Source organism: Liolophura sinensis, chromosome 5 (genome assembly GCF_032854445.1).
Source record: "Liolophura sinensis isolate JHLJ2023 chromosome 5, CUHK_Ljap_v2, whole genome shotgun sequence".
NCBI classification, from domain to species: domain Eukaryota; kingdom Metazoa; phylum Mollusca; class Polyplacophora; order Chitonida; family Chitonidae; genus Liolophura; species Liolophura sinensis.
In genome coordinates, this window is record NC_088299.1 from 9504141 (window position 1) to 9528455 (window position 24315).

The 24315-nt window shown below is 39.6% G+C and overlaps 1 protein-coding gene across 1 annotated transcript in view; it reads left to right on the plus strand.

Annotated features, from left to right (window-relative positions):
- Nucleotides 1-7900: 7900 nt before the first annotated feature.
- The window catches only part of LOC135465439 (arginine-glutamic acid dipeptide repeats protein-like), a gene marked incomplete at its 5' end in the record, with an annotated part of 102511 nt that continues 86096 nt past the window's right edge, over nt 7901-24315 (plus strand). Inside the window, 2 exons of the mRNA XM_064742678.1 lie at nt 7901-7924; nt 8285-8390. Coding sequence (XP_064598748.1) covers nt 7901-7924; nt 8285-8390 — 130 coding nt within the window. The remainder of the gene's footprint in view (nt 7925-8284; nt 8391-24315) is intronic.

Sequence of the window (24315 nt, forward strand, 5' to 3'; positions counted from 1 at the left end):
AGCACTCACTCACTCACTCCTTCCCACATCATGTACAGGAATTATTAAATATGTTCAGCTGCAGCTGAAAATACTCAAGAATATTATGTATTCGCTCATTCTATTAAACAATCAATTTCCTTGTTTTAGAATTAATGTTGTCCAGCAACACATAGTGTATTTTGATGAACAGCTAATATTTGTGTTTGCAAATATTTAGATTGATCTGTTTTTACTTTGGATTATCAGTGGAGAATTTTGAGAGAAGAGTGGAATATAGATGCTGGATTGTTTAGACATCTGTTCTTCTCAACTGCTGTGTTTGTACATATAACACTTGCTCCTAGATCTCTTTTTGGCAGCTGGGGGTGAGAAGCAGAGCTATGAGGGAGGGGATTAAGCTGGTAGATGTTTAATGGGGCCAGTTTCTAACCCCACATGTCTCAGCCCATTAACATATGTGGTTAGCATCTGTCATCAGATAGTTCACAAGCTGAGCAGTCTGATCCTAACCCTAGCACTGCTGTTTATACTACAGCCCTCTGTTTGTTAGTGTTCCTGCTACACTGCTTGCTTGTTTTAAGTATGGAAACCTGGGGCTACATCCCTGCCTAACACACTAGCACAAACACCCATACATGTACCAGGAGTAGTGGAGTCACTTAGCTTATTTACTGCACATGTATTATATCAGGGTATATCTGCCATTATGGATCTGTAGGGTGTTCCGTGATATGCATGTACCTTTTAACATGTGCAGTCAAAAAAAAAAAAAAACTAAAAAAATCCCCAGAAAACATGGGCTACTTGTCGTGATGAAAGCTATCAAAGGTTGTTAGTGGTATAAGTATACCTGCTTAATATGTGAGGCTAAGTCTTTAACGGATACATGAAACGCTTAGTATTTATTTCTTAAGACTGAGTATTGAAGGTGACCTAACATATAAAACTGTGAAAAAGATTACCGGGTTTCTTCTTGGGTCATAAAAATAATGTTAAACCATGGTTTTCCTTAGGACCCAGTTCAGCCCGGAAGTTAATTGTAAAAGGAACCTTGATAACGGCCAGAACAACTTGGTGGGGGGTGTGTGGGGCAGACAGAACGGACCTTTAGCTTGACGGCTCTAAGCTGGTCCCGTGTTCCCAGTGTGTTCATCGATGACGTCATTTCCGAATACTTCCGACCATTGACGGAAAATATGACTTATATTAGAGGGGTTATTAAGAAATATAAAATACACCTCAGAAGCAAACTTTTTTTCTGATGTTTTTTTGGAATGCAGGGGAAGGGGTGCATATCTTCATTTTCCTGAAGACCATACTCTTCGTTTTATAGTACTATTAACTCATCAAGACCTCTAGCCTTGATCAGTGAGGGGACATGGGGGAATCTATCAGCCTTCTGCTTTAGTAGCACAGTAGTCAGAGACAGACACCCTGCCTGGCCTATAGGGCCAATGTGTTTTTGCTAAAAGTGTTTTTGCCCTAGTCAGTTGGACCCAGAGGGGTTGAAGTCAGCTTTCACCGGGTGGACCTGTGGCTTTATGTCAGGCTTTTTGTCTAATAATTGAGACAGGGTGGTGTACAAGTTTGGATGTTTGTAGTTTGCTCAACTAATAAACCAGACTGTCCCTTGTGCAAGTGAACAGTTCTAGAGTACTTGTAACATAAAACACAAAAAGTAAATAAATAATTTGCCAACTGTTTTTCAAGGTCTTGTTTTTCCTGGACAACCTTATTGACCCAGTTTCCTCCTGTCGCCCGGTTTCCCAATCACCATTTTATTTCCTCCTCTCCACCCAGTTCCCCCTCTTGCAACCAGTTTGTTCTTCTTCACTCTGTTTCTCCTGTCTATGCATTGTCTTGTCAGTTGACCTAGTTTTCATGTCTCTACTCAGTTTTCTTGCAAAAGTTACAGTTAGAGAAACAGTGACAGTTACAGTTAGTATCTGTGTCTGTATAAAGTAAATATACTGATTTACATGGGGCCTCTGTGGCTCAGTTGGTTAGCGTGCTAGCTCAGTGAAATGACCCAAAAGCCTCTCACCAATGCGGTCGCTGTGAGTTCAAGACCAGCTCATGCTGGCTTCCTCTCTGGCAGTACATGAGAAGGTCTGCCAGCAACCTGTGGATGGTCGTGGGTTTCCACCGGGCTGTTCCCAGTTTCCTCTGACCATAATGCTCGCCGCTGTCATACAAGTCAGATATTCTTGAGTACGGTGTAAATCACCAATCAAAGAAATAAGTAAATACTGATTTACATGTACATGTGCTTTTTTTGATTTCTAAATTTTTATATCAGAAAGAATTTACAAATAACATGAATGTTTTCTGCTTTCAGATTGTGTTTTTATAGAAAACAGCAGAGCAGACCAACCCTATTTTGTGGCCTCTATTCACCAGTTCCGAGTGGTAAGTGTGCATGACTTTGTTTGACTTACCTGCTTTACCCCAGCATAGTGGTAAGTCCTGAACTCACCAGACATAATTTGCATGTAAAATTTATGTAAAGTAAAATGTCAGAGGGATTTGGTATTACATGTTCTGTATCCTATACATACATGTAGTAAAAACATTCTTGAGTATGGCGTTGCTGTAAAACACGTAAATAAATAAATAAATAAATTTGCATTCCCCGCACAAATTACTCTTATTGATCACAATTCGGGTTGATAAACACCTGTGTACATATTGCAAACACTACATTTATGTTTTGAAAGTGGAAATATGTAAGTTCATGTGTGATCTCATAGTAAACACTTTGTTGATATGCCACTAACCAGTTGCCTGGGGTGAGAAGAGCATGTCACTATTCTCAGTCTATACCCAAGAAAAAGGATTGACTGTTAGGACTTATGAACTCTGCGTCTTATACAGACTAGCAGGCAGACAAAGTTATCTCCCTTAGATATACAATGTTCACCTGTTGTTGGTCTTGTAATTGTTTAGGCTAGCATGGCTTCTAGCCTTAAGGGTAAAGCTGCATTTCACACTTTCACATACAATCCCAGTTGTGCAGAAAGATGGATACTTTGAAAGGATTTAGGCCTAAAATTTTGTTAGTTATTGTGGATTAAAACCTTTTTTTGATCTAATGACAACTTTATATGTTGACAGTATACAATTAATTTTACCCTAATTCTTCAACCTTTTCCACTAACTCTCCTGCCAATATTTTGAAACATTCTGAGGGAGCTATGGGGCGTAGAGAACTAATTTTCACGGTTTTCTGAAGCTTGCATCTTTAGTGACAAAATTTTAGCATTGTTTTGATAATAGTTATATGCATAAATGCCACTGAAAAAAGTGCATTCATGGTTGAAAAGATTGACGATATACAGTACATGTGCATGCAATAAAGTACAGTGGTATTTTTGGTTTCCCTTTTTCACACAACACTCAGCAATGGTTGTGGGTTTCCCTCAGAATAAGAGATAATATTTGCATGTCATTTATAATTGCTAAATGCATATAACCCTTTTGTATTGCTAATCTTGGTGATTAAACGAATCATGTGGGATTTGCTAACAAATTAGGGATGACTGTTTACTTTCTGGTTTGACGTCTTCTAATCATCGGTGTGAGAACAGTGTTTAACATTGGCAGCTAGGCCTGTTGATTGGCCCAACATTACGCATTGCACTGAACACAGTTCGATTTGTAAAAGCAACCTTGCCTCATTTTGAAGCTTATTTTTTCAGTTTGAAACATTTGTGCCTTGACAAATGAAGAAATAATAAGGCTTGTTGGCTGACTTCATTAAGCTTTCAAATCTCTAGAACCCATTACAGATAAAATGATCTTGGAGCCTGTGTAAGGTGTCAGTATCATTAACTTTTGTACTGTTACCTTATTGATGATTTTTTTTTTTTTTTTTTTTTTTTTAATGGTGTATGTACCGTAGACAGCATACATGTACGTAGCATTGGTTTCATACTGGAAGAACAGAATTCCTGTCTCCCAAGAAGCAGCTGTAAAAGCCACTAAATGTGTGTCTGGTTATTGATTGGTCATTGCAAATTATTAACTGCCTGTCTTGTATTTATTAATTTATTTGATTGGTGTTTTACGCCCGTACTCAAGAATATTTCACTGATACGTCGGGGGCCAGCATTATGGTGAAACCCCTGAACCTCTGCGCCTGTTTTCTAAGCCCTTCACTGAACGAGGAGCTTGGGTGTTAAGATGATATTGACTGTCTGCTGGATGTCGCATATTTTTGCAAATTTGTGGTTGTTTAAATTTGAATATGGTTTTAATTTTATGATATCAAGCCATCAAATTTCAGTTCTAAACGTGCCCATTTTAGTTTTGGAGAAGTCTTTTTGAAGGTTAGGATTGATACCTGTTGTAGATCACTGAGAGTGCAAGGTATTATTGTACATATATTTGTGCAAATCACACGCTGAATTCTTAAGCTAACTATATGAATTAATTGGAAGCTTTGTGTGATGAGAGAATTGTTTCGAAAAATAAAAACGGGATACCTTGGGTGTTTAAACAAAATAAATTACAGTGATGGTTTCTTCACAGCACTGATACAGGTTTTTCCACACTGAAAAAAAAACAAAAAATGGTAGGAAGAAATGTAGTTTTTTAAAGAAGATGCTTTTTGGATAATATGTCTCCATGCACATAGCCTGTGGAGTCTTTATTCATTTTCTACATGCTCTTGTATGTACCAAGGGGACATTTCCACAGATCGATTTTTTCACCAGTCGTAATTTAAAACCTTGATATCTACACCCAGTCTGTTGTGCCGTGTATTAATGTAACAGTTCAAAGTTCCAGTTACCGGTAATGTGAAGCTTCAATGCATTTCATGTTCGTTTTGTGACAGTCCCTCTGATAGATTAGCCGGAGAGTTTTGTCACCTCGGCGTGATATTAGCTTGTGGTTCATGATGTCGAAAGACTCCTCAGATCAGTGGGCAGGATGTTCGCTGAAATGATCTCCCAAATACCCAAGGGCATATGCCTCGGGTGAGATTATGAGTGGCTCCCCAGGGGATGCGGGCAGTATTTATTCTGCCTGCTTGGTACTGGTTCAGGCCCCAATAATTTGGACTCAGATGCTGAATCAATACACTAGCTCCAACACCAGTGGGCTTGTGTGAACAGCGTCCTACAGTCTGCCTGGAGTTGAGCCTTAGCTGGCCAAATGGCTCCCCTTATGCTCAGTACAGCAGTAAACTTTAATGATTACATTATGCTAGTCCAGGGTCAGGAATCAATTTCTCTGCCCTAAGCAGTGTAAGGCATCCACCCAGGAAGAAATAATACTGGCCTCACCCAGATAGATTACCTGGTGGTTTCCCCAGGGACTGGTGTCCATGATTGCAGGAGGGGTGTGTATATCTACACTTTTGAGGGGCGGGGGTAAATCGTAGCATTTTAGCCAGAAAACTTTGGCCCACAACATGGTGCCTTCATGGCCGTGTTAGCTTGCTTGTGCAGCACAATGACAAAGTAGCCTCTCACCAATCCGGTCTGTGTGAGTTCAAGTCCAGCTCACGCTGGCTTCCTCTCTGGTTGTACGTGGGCAACCTGTGGATGGTCGTGGGCTTCCCCAAGCTCTGCCTGGTTTCCTCTGACCATAATGTATGTAGGTGTATGTATGTATGACCATGCATGTAAGTGAAATATTCTTGCTTATAGATTTAAAAACCAATCAGATAAATAAATTTCACATACAACATTTTGGAAGTGTAAAAGTGACATATACAGTGTGTGCAGATCTATCGGCTGACAGTGTTAGTGAAAAAGACACACTGGTGAAAAATAAAATATAGAGAAGATAAGCGACCACTTATTATTGCAAAGTCTTCACAAACAACGAGAGTGAGGGAAATAAGAAGTTTGCTATCACAGCCTGAGATTATACCCACAGTTGTTGGGAGTGACACAGCCACATAGTGCACCATTTTGTTTGCGTGTCTTGGGGGGAGGATTGAAAGAAGAGCAGTAATTTTTTTTTTATTTGTGCATATCTACCAAACCCTGTTGTATAGCTGCATGTAGCACTTCATTTTGATGTCAATCCAGCAAAATTGCATTATTTGGTGGCTTACTTCTTTCATTCACATGTTGTTGAAATCCTTTTGAACCATTGTGTCTGCCCCATTCCAGAAGGCTTCCTTTATATAGTTTATTTGTTAGGGGTCCACGCAGGTAGCCCTGTAGGACAACTATTGTTTTCATTTCGATTATTATTATTTATTCAAGTTTGTGAGCTAGCTACAGCTTACACCAGTAGGACAGTGGACTTCATATTTTTGCAATAAAATTCACCTACATCTGAAGTTGTTTGCTAGCTAATTCATTTTTTTCCCATGTCGCATGGTTTGGCGACCATATTGGAATTATGAAGTATATGAAGTGGTTTAAACATTCTCCTCAAGAACCACTGACTGATTGTTCTGAAATTTGATATGCAGGTAGACCGTTGGTAGTTACAATAAGTTTGAAGACATTGTTGACTTATAGTCAAAAAACTAAAATTAAGTTACGTAATTTCAATGACCTGCAAATCGAGAACTACGGGAGCTACAAATGTGCACTAAAGTGTAGCCCAAGACCTGTAGTTTCTGCAGGATGTGAACGGGGTTGGGGTACAATCAGTAGTTTTCTCGCTAGAAGCGTGTAAATGACAACACAGTTTTTTGTTTAGAGAAAGATTCAAATAATATTGCTTTAACATGGAGTTAGATGGGAATTGGGCTAGGATTATGTTATTTGTATTAATGCTGTCTGCTGCACATATAGCCATGCTGACTCCTATTTGATGACGTAGAATGATAACTACAACAACAAACGACGTGGACCCTGGCCGAAACTGCTTTGCAGTTCTAGCTTTTATTTTATTTTTGATTTTGCCGTACTCAAAAATATTCCACTTTTACAATAGTGTCCGGCATAGTGATGATAGGGGACTGGGCTGAGCCCAGGCAAAACTCGTGTATTATTCTAAAAATTCAGCCTAGCGACTAAAGTAACTCTTCAAAATACATATTTATGTGTCAAGACATTCTTCAGACAAATTGTCTCCTCACATTATGTCAAAGAATACAGCAACATGCAGCCTGTCAGATCTATCTGTTTGAATTGTCCACATTTACAAACCAGTACTGGGAGGCGGTCAAGTCAGAATGTTTGGGATGCTTGTCTTGAGTTCAAACCCAGCCTTGGACAAAGAACTCACAGATGCTGTGATTCACTGTGCGTTCAACAATGCTGATAGAGCCATTTTCATCGGGGATTATTTGACTAAAAATCCACTATGGTGTGCATACGTATCTGTGTGTGACACATGTGAAAGTTTATCAGTAACTGGCCAAATGTCAGTGGTTTACACCCTTAAAACTGCCCGTTATCCTGTAAGTGATAACTTCTTAAGTGTGTTGGTGATCAACAATCAACCAGACCAATCATATATACATGAATACTACGGAGAGTGGTCATATAGAGATCAATGGGGGAATGAAGTGTGTGATGGAAGGATGTTTTTGTGTGTATTAGTGAAAGGTACATGTAGTTTCAGATCAGGTGTAAATCTGCTTGACATAGATCTGATGTGATGCCAGGTGTTTACAACCTCCGCTATTGGCAGTGCACAGACAGCCCATGCAGGGGCAAGATTCTGCATTGGTGAAGTTGTATTTGTATATCATAATGGAGCTAGCTTATGTGTGGGGTGACTGAGAGATAAACCCGCTGTGGCATGTGAGCCTCCCCTAGTGTGTTGAGCTGATGATTCTTAGCTTGCACAGCTGATAAGAGCGACTTGAATCCCCTCTTAGTGAGTTCTTTAGCTGATACCCCATCTTGAAGGTTGCTCTTATCTGGAGTCCAGCTAATACTGGCTGCATACCCATCTGAACTGGTCGCTAAACTTCTTCAGACCCCTACTTTACAATTAATCAAATTTCATCCCTGTTGGCTCACCGGTTAGTGATACAGGGCTATCCAAAGGGGAAAAGACCAATTTATTGCGTAATTTGTCGTCAACTGCTCAGCTTAGGTTAGAAAGGCTTGCATATTGTATCGAGTTCACCGTTAGATTCCGGATCCACTAATAACCACAGCGTGTCAGCGATCTGGAAATGGATTTGCCAGCTAACGTTGCTGCCTGGGCCGGCAGGCCAATGTTGTGTCTCAGGCTAACTGGTGGCCAGCTAGCACATGGCTTGCGGCGCAATCAATAGTTTGATATTCTACCAGTGACTAAGTGATAAACCACTTGAGGGGGGGGTTAATGTCAGATTGAACATGATAGTTACGCCACGATTTCCACTCGTTTGTTTCAGACAAAACGCGACACCCTGGTGGTCACGATCAAGTGGTTTTACCGGCCGTGCGAGATTCCTGAGAGTGTTTATCAATTGCTCATCCATGATCGAAACGCTGATGATCGTAAGTATTCCTTCCCTTTGACTTTCCCTAACACACAGACCGGACGTACACTGACAATTTTTCTTACAGTTGTCGAGGTGAAATATGTGCACATTTCCAGCACTTCCAGTCTATGTTATATGGTAAATATTTATTGCTGTTTTAAAATTTTCACTGTGTTTGTTTGTTTTTTTTTATAGCTAGTTTTAAAAGCGTCCATCTTTTTTCAGTTTGGCTTTGGACATTTTTATTATCATTTCGAAAACCATAACGCCTTCCTGGTTCTAATATGTCCTCACTACAACATGGCTGAAATACTGCCAGTATGGTGCAGACAAAAACATTCATTTATTTTGTTGATATATCCATTCCAGCAGTAGACATGTACAGTATTAAGTATTTATCTCTACAGATTTAAAACACAAAATAATTTGTATTATTTAGCATACAATTACCTTGAAATGTGTACAAAACCGTCACATTTCAGAATCTCAAATTACGTAATTAAGGCATAGACATCCGTAGTACATATTTTTTTAATTTCTTAAGATTTCCTGTTCTGATGCAGAGTTATATCCACAAATAAGGTAAAAATTTGTATCATCTTGTGAAAGTTCTCACCAGGCTCTGCTGTTCAGCAATAATATTTCAAGTTATCTGATTTAGTTGCATGAGATATCGAGTGGTTTTTCACACTCATAGCACAGGATGGTTATTACTATGTGAAAAGCTTCCGGAAATCATAGTTGATTATTCTATATATTTGTTAATGTGTTTTAGTTATTAGTTTTTGTGAAGTGAACATTTTGCAAGTCCCAACATCTATGTACATGTAGAAACCAGAGCACGCCGTGTTTACATAAATTCACTTTGGGTTATGATTCACAGATGTTTACTTACACAGTTCTAACAGGTCAGTGTGGTGCTATGACATGTTATGCCTGTCTGGACGATAAGCAAATGCCAAAAATATGTGTAACATTTACAACATAAATCTGCTCACCAATGCTGTGTGTAGGTACAGTTATCTATATTACCTCTGCCATTTGTTGTTGTGTAACGTTAAAAATGCCCTAATCGGCATCCCGCTGTATGCATGAGAATTTGATACATGTAATGTTTATTTTCTACTCTTTATCAACACTACCAAGACTTAAAGGTCAGGTATTATAAAACATGTGTTAACACTCTAATCGCATGCAGTCTAATGTCTTCTGATAGTCTGATGGCCCTTGGCCTGTGTCTGTGATTTGATTTATTTGATTGGTGCTGTACCCCGGTACCCAAGAATATTTCACTTATACGACATGTAGTCAGCATGGTGGTGGTAGGACACTCACCTGTGTTGGTGAGGTCACTGCTAGTTTTGTGGTCTCAGGTGCAGTTGCATTGAAATCAAATGTATTCCAGACTTGAAATAATTGTATAAACTTATACAAGCGCATCTAGACTGCTAGTACCTTGTTTAGTGTAGCTGTCAGTGTATGAAGCACTAGTACTTTGCAAAGTGTAGCTGTCAGTGTATGAAGCACTAGAACCTTGCTGAGTGTAGCTGTCAGTGTATGAAGCACTACAACCTTGTTTAGTGTAGCTGTCAGTGTATGAAGCATTAGTACCTTGTTTAGTGTAGCTGTCAGTGTATGAAGCATTAGTACCTTGTTTAGTGTAGCTGTCATTGTATGAAGCACTAGTACCTTGTTGAGTGTAGCTGTCATTGTATGAAGCACTAGTACCTTGTTGAGTGTAGCTCTCAGTTCATCAAATACTGATACCTTGCTGAGTGTCTTTGTCCGTTTACCAAACACTAGTATAGTTCAGTGTGTTTAGGAGACACATGCACATGCAAACCTTGAAATAATTTTGAAACTGTTGACTCCTGTAAAGATAATATTTGGTGAAGGATATTGTAATCTGGTGATTAATTCCAGGCTTGTGCATGTGTTCATGTGAGCAGGATCCGTATGTCAATCACCGTCTTTTCAGGAAGCCTTTCACAAACTGTACTTGGTTGCTGTAAACTGTAGCAAGTTATACCCAGGTCACATGCATCTGCAGAGTTTTTTAACGTGAAGGCTACAAAGGTAACCTTGTAGTGTCTTGTGATTCCAACCACACATGTTTGGTTAGGTCTTGGACGACACATTGTCTGGTTAGACCATAATGGCACATTTGTTTGGTTAGGCCTTGGATAACACATTTGTCTGGTTAGGTCTTGGATGACACATTTGTCTGGTTAGGTCTTGGATAACCCATTTGCCTGGTTAGGTCTTTTATGTCACATTTGTCTGGTTAGGTCTTCGGTGACACATTTGTCTGGATCTGTCCTTTTACCAAGTGTCTCCAGCTGCTGACAGTATTAATCCCCTTTCCAAGGGGAGAGGCTCCCAACGGGTGCCGGACAGCTAAGTGGCCAAGCCTGTTTTTTGGAGGGGCTGAATTTGGCAAGTTTCTCCGACCTCATAAGTTTAATGTTGTAGATTAGAATTTTCTTGATGATTGACACAGAGAGCATGAAGGCTGGGCACTTCGTCAATGTGTTTATTTGACATGTTGAGTGGTAGGGAGAATACAATAGTGATACCCCTTCAATAGGGCCTCGTGTAGATCTTGACATTTTGTTCGCATTAATATGTCCTGTGGTCATGATAAGTGATAGCTGTGGTATTACACTTTCCTTTCCAAGCTGAACACACTCAAGTCCAGCCAACTGACATCATTTGTAGAGATATACAGATTTGCCTTTAAAGCATTTCTTCCCCAAGTGCACCCCTTCGAGAAAACAGAAGCGACTTTTTAATTCTTATTTACCGTATTTCACTCAAAGTCTGGTACCCTAATTATTCAACCTTTTCAACCACCTCTGCAACCAAAATTTTCAAACATTCCGAGAGAACTATGGGGTGTGGAGAAATAATTTGCACAGTTTTATGAAGCTCGCATCTTTAATAACATGAACAAATCTTTTTTAGCATCATTTTTATATAAATTCTTCACATAAATTCTACTGAAAAAAGTGCGTTGATGGTTGAAAAGATTAAAGATTGACAGTGTATAAAAAGGCACTTTCTGATACTTTTGATGCCAAAGCTTAAGTTTCCCTGATAAGAAATTAATCAAACTTCACACAGATCTCCAAAGTTGCTCTCAAAGGTAGATGAATCAGTCAGAATCAAGCAAAATGTGCCAGCTGAAAAATGCTAAACTTTTGGTGAAATACAGTATCCTGTTGCACATTTTTTGGTACAAGTACATTATGTTTTGCGGTCTGGCAGCAACCTGCACATGGCCATGAGTTTCCACCGTCGCCTTGCCTGGTTTCCTCCCACCATAATGCTGGCCGCCGTCATATAAGTGAAATATTCTTGTGTGCGGCGTAAAACACCAATCAAATAAATAAATAATGTTTTGCAGTGTGACGTGCAGCTTAGAACTTCAGTTCCGCTCCTGTGGGACAGGTTATACTTATACATGTACCTGTTAATCAATACTGTGGTCAACATCATAAAATTTCGACTGTGATTCAGTTTCACATTTTCCTTGATTCTAAGAATTCTGTTTATCCTACAAAGATTATTTGAGGTCTATTTTGGAAGGAAGGATGGTATCCCACTGGGAAAATGTAAGATTCAACACCATGAGTATTATTTTTTCACATTTTACATGTATTTGCTGTAAATAATGTACAGTGTGATGGCCATAAAATACAGGTGTTGATATTAAGCTGTGGATTGTACATGTGGACACTCCCAGCTTAATGGGATAAGGTGATTTGGCTCTAGACATTTCATGCATAGCGTAGTTTGCATTATGTGAAAATGTCTACAGTTAGACGTTTAATACATATATAAGTGCTCAGATTTCAGTAAGGTAAATAAATCTTTCATTTTCAAGGTTTTCCACTGTGGATCTGAAAAAATATTAAGGAAGAATTATATAGGGAGACTTAGTAAGTTGAGATTCGAAAGTTGTAATATAAGAAGGGAGTGACGTCCCTTTTGTGTTCATTTCAGACTTTAACCTGAGGAAATACATACAATGGCATACCTGTCATTTATTATTTTTTACACAAAATAACATCCAAATATCAAAGCATTGAAAAGAAAATAATTCACAAGGTTTTGATGCAATCATTTTTAAGCGCAGATTTAATTCAGTTAATTTTTTTTAATTCAGTTGGATGTGACCATGTAACGAGTGTAGCATACATACCCTAAATGACTCGCCTGCAAAAGTGCAGATTTAGAGGTAAATAAATGTGACAAGATTTTATCTTCAATGCTGGGAGTTAAAATTTTCAAGTAGAGTATCATACCATGTTGCAAGCAAACCTCAAAACACCTTTGTATAATCAGTAAAACTCTCAGAATCAGGAAAAAATGGGCAAGTTAGTCATGGACGAAATTTCTGGTCATCGAGGGCATTTGAAAGTGGTGTCGTGCTAGTGTATATGTGGCAGCATTTTGTTTTTGTACATAAAATCCTTATTTACATATACATTTTTCTCTCATTAAAAAAAACTGGTGGAACCATGTGGAATGTTTTTCTTTTTGTGATCATTAAATATTGCTTTACCTGTTCTGTTTATAGGATTCGTACAAGTAGCAGCTTTTGAAAAAGGGATTTTCTTTTGTAAACAAACTACCGGTACTGCTATTTCTGTCCTTACAAAGCTCCACATTGTCTCCATAGAAACAGTTTTTGTTGCGGATGCGCAGAAAAGAGATTTATTTGGAAACAAATTCCTGCTTTCTTTGCCTGGGGATGGTTTAACTGCAACTCTTGCCCTCCATCAGGCACTGCATGTGTCAGCCAATTTTTTTAGTTAGATTACTTTTGCTGTTTATTACTCCCATGTGTCTTCATTTGCGTTGGGACATCTTATTCCAGCTCTCCACGAGGGAATGACTGTCTTTCTTTAGCTGCTTTCAGGCCGGATTTTTCTTGTTTTTGCTGTTTAAAAAAGCAATATTATTTTACTTTCTAAAATCTCACATTAACAAGCGCATATACAAAGATGACCATGGTGTTTATGGTATCAGACTGTCTTGTATCAGCGATAATAAAAACTATTTGACCTCGTCATTTAAGAAATATTGAGCGCTAGGCCCAAGCTGGCTCAGTTGACAAAGGTTTGGAGTCATTTCCTTCATAGTTCATTTCAGAATAAATTTAATGTGAAATGAGTATAAAAGAGCTCTTTGCTGACTTCCAGGTTTAAAATGTTGTCTCCCTTGCAGACCAAGGGCAGCTTGCACAAAACAATTGTGAGCCTAACTTGATTGTAAATCACTACAATCACAGTCAACACCTTATTGCACAGAAGGATTGCAAGCTTCGTTTGACTTAACTTGCTGTAAAAAAAAATTGCTATTGACTGGAACTTGAACTATTAAAAATATTTACACTGGACCCAGAATTAACTTTTTCAGTCATGTTGCAAAGATGTGCAATTTAATTGTCTCAAGAAAATGCAAAAGGAACATTTTCTCTGCGAATGTAGGTTTTTACTATGACCTTTGAACATTCCATATTGACGGTTGTTGTTGTAGTTGCACTAGTTATGTCATTTTTTTCTCAGTAGGAGCAAGAAATTTGTGGATATTATGGAATGTACAAAAAAACCATGGATTTTTGTTTTGTCATGGATTAAGAGCGTGAAGCCAGAAAGCCGCTAGCAATATCGAAAAATCATTGTAGAGCAGTAAAAGTTGACCATGGGCTCTAATGTTAGGTTTGATTTATTTATTTATTTGATTTGTATTTTATATCGTACTTCAGAATATTTCACGTTTACAACGACGGCCTGTCAGGTTTGAAGCCATGTAAACATATAAGCGAATGTAGGTGTTACATTGGTTGGGTAAACATTTTCGATATATATCAGAATACACATACATCAGATGATGACATCCACATTATATGACCTTTAATTTTATGGTCGCTGTGAGTTCAAGTCCAACTCATGCTGGCTTCGTCTACGGTCGTGCCTGCGGAAACCTGGCATAGCCTGGGGGAACAGAAAGTTAGAGATGATTTGCTGTATGTGTACTCACCTGTTCAAAAACTGTACTTGCAACTTAACATTGAAGTTGAGAAAACTGAAACTAAATGTTCTAGCTGGTTCCTCTGGATTGGATAGTACACCAGTGTTGTTTGTTTGACCTGGAGCTGTATTGTTGCCTCCTGCTAATTCGTGTGTACAGGATTAATTAGGGGTGGCCCGGATTGCTAATGTTAGCGCATCTGTGTAATAGGTGGGGATCAATACAAACATGCCACCCTTCCCCCTCAAATCCCCCCCCCCCCCGGACTCACCCCCCCCCACCACCACCACCCTTCCCCCACGAGTGATCTGAACCTTGGCTGTCAGAGAAGTGATCAGAGCCCGCTGTTAATTGCTCGTGGCTTATTCGCTCTCAGTCCCCACAACATTTGCGTACAACTCCACATTTCATGCGAATGATGTGTCAACCAATGGCAGTAAAATTATTCCCTGCCGTAATTACACTAAATGGATCATGCTTTAATGACACGGCTTTGGATGCATTAATTATTGATCGTCAGTCGCCAATAAATCAAAAGTAATGGCATAAATAATTAACTGTGTACATGTATGCTCACGTATGTAAGTGTTTGTTAATGCAGACCACTTATATATATATACATGTGGTCTGCTTGTATATGCATGTACATTTACATGTATAATAGTGTACATTTACATGTATATAAGTGTACATTTACATGTACTTCTTTATGTGGCAGTGTAAGAAAAGTGAATTCAAGCCATTGTGTATCTCGTGCAGTCATTATATGGTCTATAAGTAGCCAAGTGATCCAAAATTCAGTAGGGTTAATTAAAAGTACATCTGCCCTAATTCCTCAACATTTTTGCATTTGAAAGAGCAAGTTTCAAGATTATTTATGCATCTTTGTTTGCTTTTAGATACAAACTATATTGGTTGGGTTGGCAAATTTCAGGGCTTCACAAAAGTATAACAACAACGTATATGCTTGAATATGCTTGAATGAACAACATAGTATGAACATGTGTATTTCGAAGATTGCCAGTGTACTTCCTGAACAGGCTGGCATGACATCGAAATATCTCTTTGGTTTTTATTTTAGCGGATTAGCCATGTGTATCAAATTAAAAGCATGTCGCTATCCCTGAGCTGGTTGTTCAGATTTGATTCATCACCTAATGTGGATTATCCAGGTTTTAGATACCATGTGCACCCTTAGAACTTGAGATTATCACTGAGATGTGTTTGAGAACAGTCTTTTGAGGCTTGTGAGCCCTGAAGCCTGGACTGTCATTAGCTATATTACTAACTGTATTACTACTGTTTCTGGTGCATGTTGGCTGGCTAATTATCCACTTACAGGTATTAAAAATGCTTAATCACATGTAGCTGCAGGTATAAAACTGTGACATGCTGCGTGTAACATTCACAGATGATTACATTTACTGCTCAGTAATTTTCTCATGCATGTTCAAGAAAGCAACAGTCATTTTTTCATTAACGGTAAACGATTTTTATTGTCTGTTCATTGGAGATGGCTGATTGTCTCGGACTGAAAGTGCTGTGGAAACCTAATGGCTACAGTTGCAATAAATCTTTTTCTTCCCGGGTAGCTGTACGTAGATATACATATACATACACAACCTTTTCACACGTTTGCAAGGTGTTTGTGCAAGCATATTCTGAAGGCAATTTTCTCTGGTAAGTGATGAAATTGTTCTTTTTGTGAAGCCCTGAAATTGGCCAATCCAACCTATGTAGTTTTGTCTCCAAAATCAAATCAAAAGTGTCCATAAACTGCACTGAAAGCTAACTCCTTTCATATGCAAAAATTCAAGTCCAGCTCATGCTGGCTTCCTCTCCGGCAATATGTGGGAAGATCTGCCGGAAACCTGCGGATAGTCATGTGTTTCCCTCAGGCTGTGCCCGGTTTCCTCCTACCATAATGCTGGCCGCCGTCGTATAAGTGAAATATTCTTGAGTACGATGTAAAACACCAATCAAATAAACTAAATAAACCCTCTGGAAAATGGTTGAGAAATTAGGGTATCCAAAAAGCTCAAAACATAATTGTAGACAAATATTAAACATATCAAGAGTAAAATTGCTAAGGTAAATAAACCATCGGTTGGAATCTGGCTGTCAGATGTTTGCTCATTTTAATAAATTAAGTAAAGTATGTAAATTAGGTGTATCTGAAGGGTACGTGAAATGCTTGGGTTTTTATTCTAAATACAGAATGCACATTGATGCCAACCATATAAATGTACAAAAAAGCTATCGTCTTTGTATGTAAAAGTGGCTTTAAACTACAGTATTTGTAAGGTCCCGTTGCTCAGTCCTGATATGAAGTAGCCTGCTGTGGTTATGTCAGCGGTGATGACTGTCTAAACAACTTTATTAGAGGGAGAGCCAGAAATTGGGGGTGCTAAGCTGGTCTTGTGTTCCACCTATGTTCGTCGATGATGTCATTTTCGAATATTTACAACTTATTTCATAACTTATTATGAAATAGAGTTGTTACTTATAAATATAAAATATGCCTCAAAAGTGAAAAAAGAAAAAAATTTCAGATTTTCTCTCACATCTTCATTTATTTTGCTTAAAGCCCTAACTCTTCATTTTATAGTACCCATACTTGTATCCCATAATGTTGGATTAGTGTTACGATCTATTACCCAGTGAATGATTACAATCATAACTTATGATGAATGATTACAATCAATCCTAAACAGGCCACACTACCAGCCCCTCTCCTCGACACGCTCCCCCCCCCCCCCCCCTCCCCTTTTAAACAGCAGCTTGTTTCTGTACAGGATTTATCAGCTCATAGATTATCTTGTTTGGATACGTTATGATTAGGTTGCAGGATTGTTATTTTAACTCATATAACCGCTCAGACAAATTGGACTTACAGACTTAAGTTTTGTTTTTGTTTATCCTGTTCTTACCAAAATGCAAAATATTTCCTTACCAAGTTCTTTTATCGCTTAAAATTGTGTAAATTTACAACAGCTGTGACATTCTGCCAGAAATTTTTTTTCATTTTTCACACTGACTCGACGTTAAGTGAATTGCCCATATTAAAAGATGGGATCATAGAAGTCAAAAATTGTAAAACATTATCTGTGCATTTGTACCCAGCTGTACCCATTTGGGTAGGCCAGCATTTTTATGCTGCTCTAAAAGTTGCTTAGTCATTAATTCTTTTTCTTCATGACTGGAGTTACTGTGCCCTGACATCAACTTTTTAAGGAGGCAGGGGACTACAACGCTTGCAGATTTGTTCCTGTTTATTAGTAAGTTTGTCCCATTATATGCTTGGTTTGTTTGTGTGAAACACCAGTGAAATAAATATATGTACACACCACACTATGCTTATGTATGGTGAAGCATGGTTGAGCTGGGATCAGGTGGCTCTAATAAGACGAAGTGGGGACAGACTCTGAGGGTGTGGTTATGTGAAATACAGTGTGTTCATAATGGGGTGGAATTAAATAGTGAGATCAGAGGGTAGCCCTAGGACAAAACCACCAGGCAGATGGTGTTAAGGTGTCAACAGTCTATCTGTTAGTTCCTTGTCCTGAGGGCACTCCCCTGGGGCAGCAGCGCTGTCATTCACTAAAGGAGCAGGCACCCCTCCTAAAGGCCACCTCGAAATGAGCCACTGGTGGGAAAGTCACAAAGCCTTCTCACCCTGCCACGTTGAGTCCAGGCATTGTGTGTGTGGAGAGAGAGAGAGCAGTCAAAAGGAATTGGGAAGATTCTGATGGCCATGTACAAAATAGCTTAAGTGGATGTGTGAAGTGAAGTGGTGGGCACACAGTCTGTCTGAGTAGAGGCAAACTGGCGCTAAGATTGTGTGTGCGTATGTGTGTGAACAGCAGATGTAGTGGGCCTCATCTGACCGGAGTTAGAACCTCAATCTTTATCCACAGTACTGTACCAGTGAGATAGAACAGACTTGGGCTCCCCCCCAGCTTTGCCATGTGCGGTTGGAAGATGCAGTATAAGCAAGTCGCCTCACATGATGCAGAGCTCTCTTCCACTGTAGATAGCAGGCAACCCTGCCTAACCCCAGATGCCAATATACAAACACCACAGTGAGCCTTCTGGACTGGGCGGTATTAGCCTTTCACTGGGATCCTTTCGGTTAAAAGCCAAACGACAAGTCAGCCAGTTGTGGTTTGCTTGCGACTAGGTGAGAGACAAGTGTGAAATCCCGGCCATACGCTCCGAAACACTTGGCCAGCAATTCACTTAGCAAACCGGACAAATCATTGAGGAGTTAAAAGTGATGAAATTTAATGTTTTATTGACAGTTGTCTAAGCTCGTGGTTGGCCTTCCAGGATTGGCGAGGGAGCGAGCAAGAGAGTGAGCGGTAGGGAGGGAGGAGGGTTGAAGGGGGGAGACGGCAGCCAGGCATATTGACATATCCATTGATCGGTGTAAATTATTCAGAAGCTCCACGAGGAGAACAATGAAGAGAGGATTTGTGTGTGCAGTGACTACTAATGCTAGCCGAGCATGACTGAAGTGGTCGTTTTGATGATCGGCCTCCTGGCTGGCAGTGTACAGTCTTCCGCGTGAGGATTTGAAAGACAGCGTGACAGCCAAGGCAGGGATTGTCATCAGGGCTAGTTGGTGAAGTAACACAGTGTAGGGAAGAGGTTCTAACCTCAATTGCTAGAGCACAGCACAAAGCAGTTACAGACCAGCAGTCCACAGTGACTATACACAGAGACTTGAGCTGCCTGTGACAGCTTGCTTTGATCAACCAGAGGCAGTATTCCCCTTAACACTGTGATTTCAGAGAACACTCCTCTTGCAACGGGAACAGCTCAATTATACGATTGAAGTTAATCTCCAGGCAGCAGAGGTTATACTTTTGATCATTATTTAGCCTTCTGTGAACTTGGGCCACAGTTTCCGTCACATTAAACATACGTTGTATAGATTTGACATTCTATTAGGAATGTACTTACACCTTGGATGCTTCACCACTGTTGCAAATGTGTACCCATTATTAATTCATGTGGGGGGTAACACTTGAATTTACTGAGGATTTATCGGATATACATGTGTTATAATAATAGACTGAAAACTTTGACATCTGGTTGTGTTTGCGATTTGCAAACTGGAGAAGTACATATTTCCCCGAGGTGGATAACATTTCCTGGAGAGTTGTACTGCTTGTACAGGTGAGTGGGCTATCATTGTGCATATACCACAACAACATGCAGATATACACCCCTGTAGTGTGATCCCTACCAGAGATATTCACTGCCCGAGGCTATAAAAAAAAGATCTTGTAAAAATAGCCAGCTGCATATACACCTAGGCTGTGTGGGGTTGTGGCCTGCCATTGATTCTGGGTTATCTTTGAAGCGTGATGAGTTTTTACTCATCAGTGTTATATCTGATAGCAGTTGTACAGGTCAGAGGTCAGAGTTCGACACGGGCCCATAGCTCACTTGTGTTCTGCTACACATAAGGACTGTAGCTTTATCCTGTAGCCAGGTCACACTGTGTGTGTGTTTTTGTGTGTGTATGTGTGTGTGGAGTGGGAAATAACAGTCTATATGTGGTACTGGATTGCTCTAAACCACAACATTCACCCTAGGCCATTTTATCAATACAACCTGGTCCAGTGCTAGATAGTGGCCCGTTAACTCGAACTGTTGTTACCACTTCATTTGGTCAGATCGTCTGCCTCTCTGGTCTTCTGCTTGAACGCACCAGGTTTTTAGAACGGTGAAGGCAGATTATCTTTTCTGGCTGTAATATACATGTCACACCGTCGGACTGTTTTCCCTCCGTGGAGAGCTCGCTGCTCGTGGACAACAGTTAGTCGTGGACTTTACGTAATACGGAATTACATGAATCCTAATCCAGAGATTTGAAACAGTGTGTAACAAAGAATTCTTGCTGTGTGCCAGAAAAAGTGTCTGTATTGCTGTTGTTGTTGCAGTGTCGTCATCAGACCAGCAGCTGCCTTCACTAAGGTTTGTTTGTGTTTTACCTTTTCTTCCCGGCACTGGCAGTTGTGTGTGTGAACTTTACCCACTCTCTGGGGTTCTTTACACTGCTAAACCCGGTCTCTGTTAACTTAGCCCCCAAGAGGCCAGAGGCAGCCCCTTTGCCCCCACTAGAGCCCCTTGTAACCCCTGCCCTCCTAATGGGCTCAGAAAAAGCCCCCCTAGTGTTGGCAGTATCTGAGTTTTGCTCTGATCTGATAAGCTCTGAGTCTATTGTAATTGTTGTCAAAGACTGAATAGACAAGGTGAAAAAAAGGGAGATTTGTTAGGGGTTTAATACAAGGAGAACCTGGAATGCATTGTACAGCTCCAAACCACTCATTATACATATATATATTTTTTCTTTCAGTGAAAAGATCTGCACATTTTGTGTTTCCTTCAACCATACAATTTTCACAATTGAGCAATCTTCTCGATATTAAGGTTTGCTTACTAAAGCGTGGTTTATTGGCTAATTCTCACATGAGTGCATTTTTAACTGAATGCTATCAACTTCCCCTTTTGTGTTGATATATACAGATATATAGCAGGCCGTGGGATTTGTTTAGGGCCAACTGGCAATTTGGCTGCAGTGGACTGTTTAGCCTTGCCACAGATATGCTGTTTTCTTGGTACTCTCTAGGTACACATTTGACCTTATACCTTACCTTTTTATTAAATGGTTTATCACGAAGAACAGATCTCCACTTGACACTAGGTCAGTCACCTCTAGTGGAAGCTTTCCCAGCCTGACCGCTGAAGTTGAGGGTTCAAATCCAGCTCCAGTTAGTTTGGCTGCCTTTAGATGCTCAGATACCAGGCAAGGTGGGGGGTTTCCTCATTGGTTTTATGCTGTTTCCTTTGCTTATAAACATAATTGCTGTCATGTAAGTGAAAAAAAATCTCGTAAACCAACAATATAAAGGGATGGGACGTGACTTCATTACCGCGGCAGAATAATAGCCAGTTTTGGAACCCTGTTAATATGGTCTGGTATAGTCACAGTACTCCAGTTTGGCTGCTAATGGTATTCAGCAGATCTACCATTTTTTTAGCAGATTATCAGCTACTCGGTAGGATGGTTTTGTCCATTTCAAGATTTTTCAAGCAGCGCTTTCAAGGGTTCAAAATCAGTCTTTGTTCTTGGGTGGAAGTAATCTAGAAAATTGGCAAAAAAATACCATAGAGCTGTATCTGCCAAGATGCACATGGCTTTGTATCATGTAAGATTGATTTCAAATTATCCAAGTATCAAATTTCATAATTTATTTGATGAAAGCATTGCATTTAGCTGCAATTATGTGTTTCAGGAGATCGATGGGTTGAACCTCATGTTATGTATCGTTTTATTGAAATTACCAAGCTACATGTATATATGTTTTTATCACAGCATTCATATGTGAGTGTTGAATTGGAAAGAATGCGAACACGTTTGATCCCTGAATGACCAGGTGCAATTATTGCCTTTATTTTCATAGTTTGTTTCAACAAATTGACTAATTGACTTGGGGCATATAATTTGGCTTTATCCAGTTTTTGTGCTAGCCCTGATTGTGCTAGAGCTGTGAAAAGGCACGAACAAGTGCATGGAAATGTATAGATATCAAAGAACCCGTTGGCACGGAGGATGGCAGGCAATCTGGAGGAAGCAGGGGCTTTGTGTTTCGTCTTGTAATGGGCCGTTTGCATGTAATGACAGGCCTATTGGAAATGGAGTCTGTTGTATCAATCAATACGGAAGCCTGTGTTGGAAGCGCTTATTTAGCATCCACTCGCTCGCTTGCAGGGTTGAGGAGGGATGTAAAAACTGACATGTCATCTTAAATAATTCTTCTGATCCATTTTGCCCAGCCATCCAGATCATTTCTGACTTCAGCAGCATTGATTGACTATTGATTATTGATGAGTCTAATGCCATAATCTGAAATATGCCTTCCACTTAAGGATAAGGATTACAGTTTTTTAACAAAATGAAATCTCTTTTACAAATAACCTTTTGTCTCGACAGACACGTTTTTGCTGATATTCTCTGCCAAGTTTGAATAAATGTGGAATATTTAGGATGTTAGCCTGAGAATTTATGCAAATTAAATTATTAAGAGTTAGGTTTGCCAGAAAAATGGACATTTGCCCGACGTTCATTACAAATGGTTGTATTTGTTGCCTCTTAGAACAAGTATCATTGAAATGATCAGCCTTTTGATTGGCACTAGACGCCGCCTGGATAAGTGCCTCACAGTGGGACCCTTTCTATGCTAATTTTTGACGGGCATGGGTACAAATTAAATTATGAGCTACTAAATGGGCATAACATCAAGCATTTGTTATCGATAATTACATCCCTTGTTAATTACGTTCTCAGACTTACCCTTGATGGGCTGGTAGGATATCGGACCTGCACATATGCCCTACAGGGAAGAGTTGAAAATCAGGTCATAACCCGGTCTGATTTGCCATCTATTTCAAGTGAATTGCAATTTTACTTTACAAGAGGCTGTCCATCAGGGATCCAAATGTTCTTTTATCTGTGGCTTTTCTGCTTTGCAGCAGTAATTGATGTGCTTTCTCTTGGATGGTACAAGGCACTGTTCATCTTCTGGCATGAGCAAATGATGCCGCTAGACACTTTCTTCCCTGCTCAGATTTCATTGCCATTAAAAACTTCATCATATGGTGTACAAAAAGTGTAAACCTTTTCCTGGTAGTTAAACTGAACCTTTCATGTGATGATCACTTGGAGGGTGTCTTGCTCAGAAAACTTTTGTTCCACTGAAATACACAAGTTGTGTAACTCCGAAAAATAACAGGCTCACTTTTGCTCGATATTTCAGAACTTATTTTCCACCATCAGGAGATTTAAGACCTGTCATTTTGTTCTTTCTCAATAACATGAATCTACCTCAGTTATAAGATGGAAAGAGCACAACTTATATGTGGTAGGCTTTGACATTTGTGGAGACATTTCTATTTCCTAGAAGTATTTATCATTTGTTCAAGTCAGTTGCAAAGGCATTAAACATTCATGCTGCGTGAAACAATTTTGTGCACAATTTTGTCTGTGTTAAAAATGTCTCTGTGCAGACAGTAGTGTGTAGTGTGAATCATTTCTGTGTGCTCTCAGTTCTTGGTAAAGCTCATTCATAGCCAAGCATGTTAATTCCTGAATGTTAACACAACAAGCACAAAACCAGTTGAGGGGCAGTGCAGTTTTATCGTGAGCTTTCACTGGGTTTTTCAAGTCTCCGTTTGTTTGGAGTTTTAATAACCTCACACGCGGAGAGGATCATATTCGACCCAAGTTATTTTGTGGAATCGTGGGATTGTCAGTGATATCGACCAATGACTCTGTAAGAGATAGAGAGAATGGGCAAAAAAACAAGCTATCCAAGGGGATGCGAAGAGACAAGTGTAAGCTAATAGCAGGTCCACACGAGTTTAGAGCTAACCAAATGAAGGGCAGACCCCACAGTGGAGTATTCGGAGATGTCAGCATGGTTTTCATTAAAGACTATCCATGACTGATCGTTCAGCCTTCTAGTGGTCGAGAAACCATGTCAGGAAAAGTTCACCGTTTGCGCATGGGAACATTTAGATCGCATGGAAGAAAAAAAAAAAATGGATCATCTTTGTTAATTAATATAACAGCACTTAGAAATTTAAAGTATGATAAAAGTGAGGGGGGCCAAGGGTTACAAGTCAACACTGCTTGCTGAGCAGGTTGTCTTTTGCATATATTTACATTATTTTTTTCAAATTTCAACGTGTGAAAAGGGGTGGGGGTGGAATGAGAGAAAATCTAAGAAAGTATTTAACTGATATCATCCACGCCTACACTACATCGTGTGTAATTGGGAATATTATACAGTGATATTGTTAAAGTGTATTTGTTATCAGTTTGTGCGTTG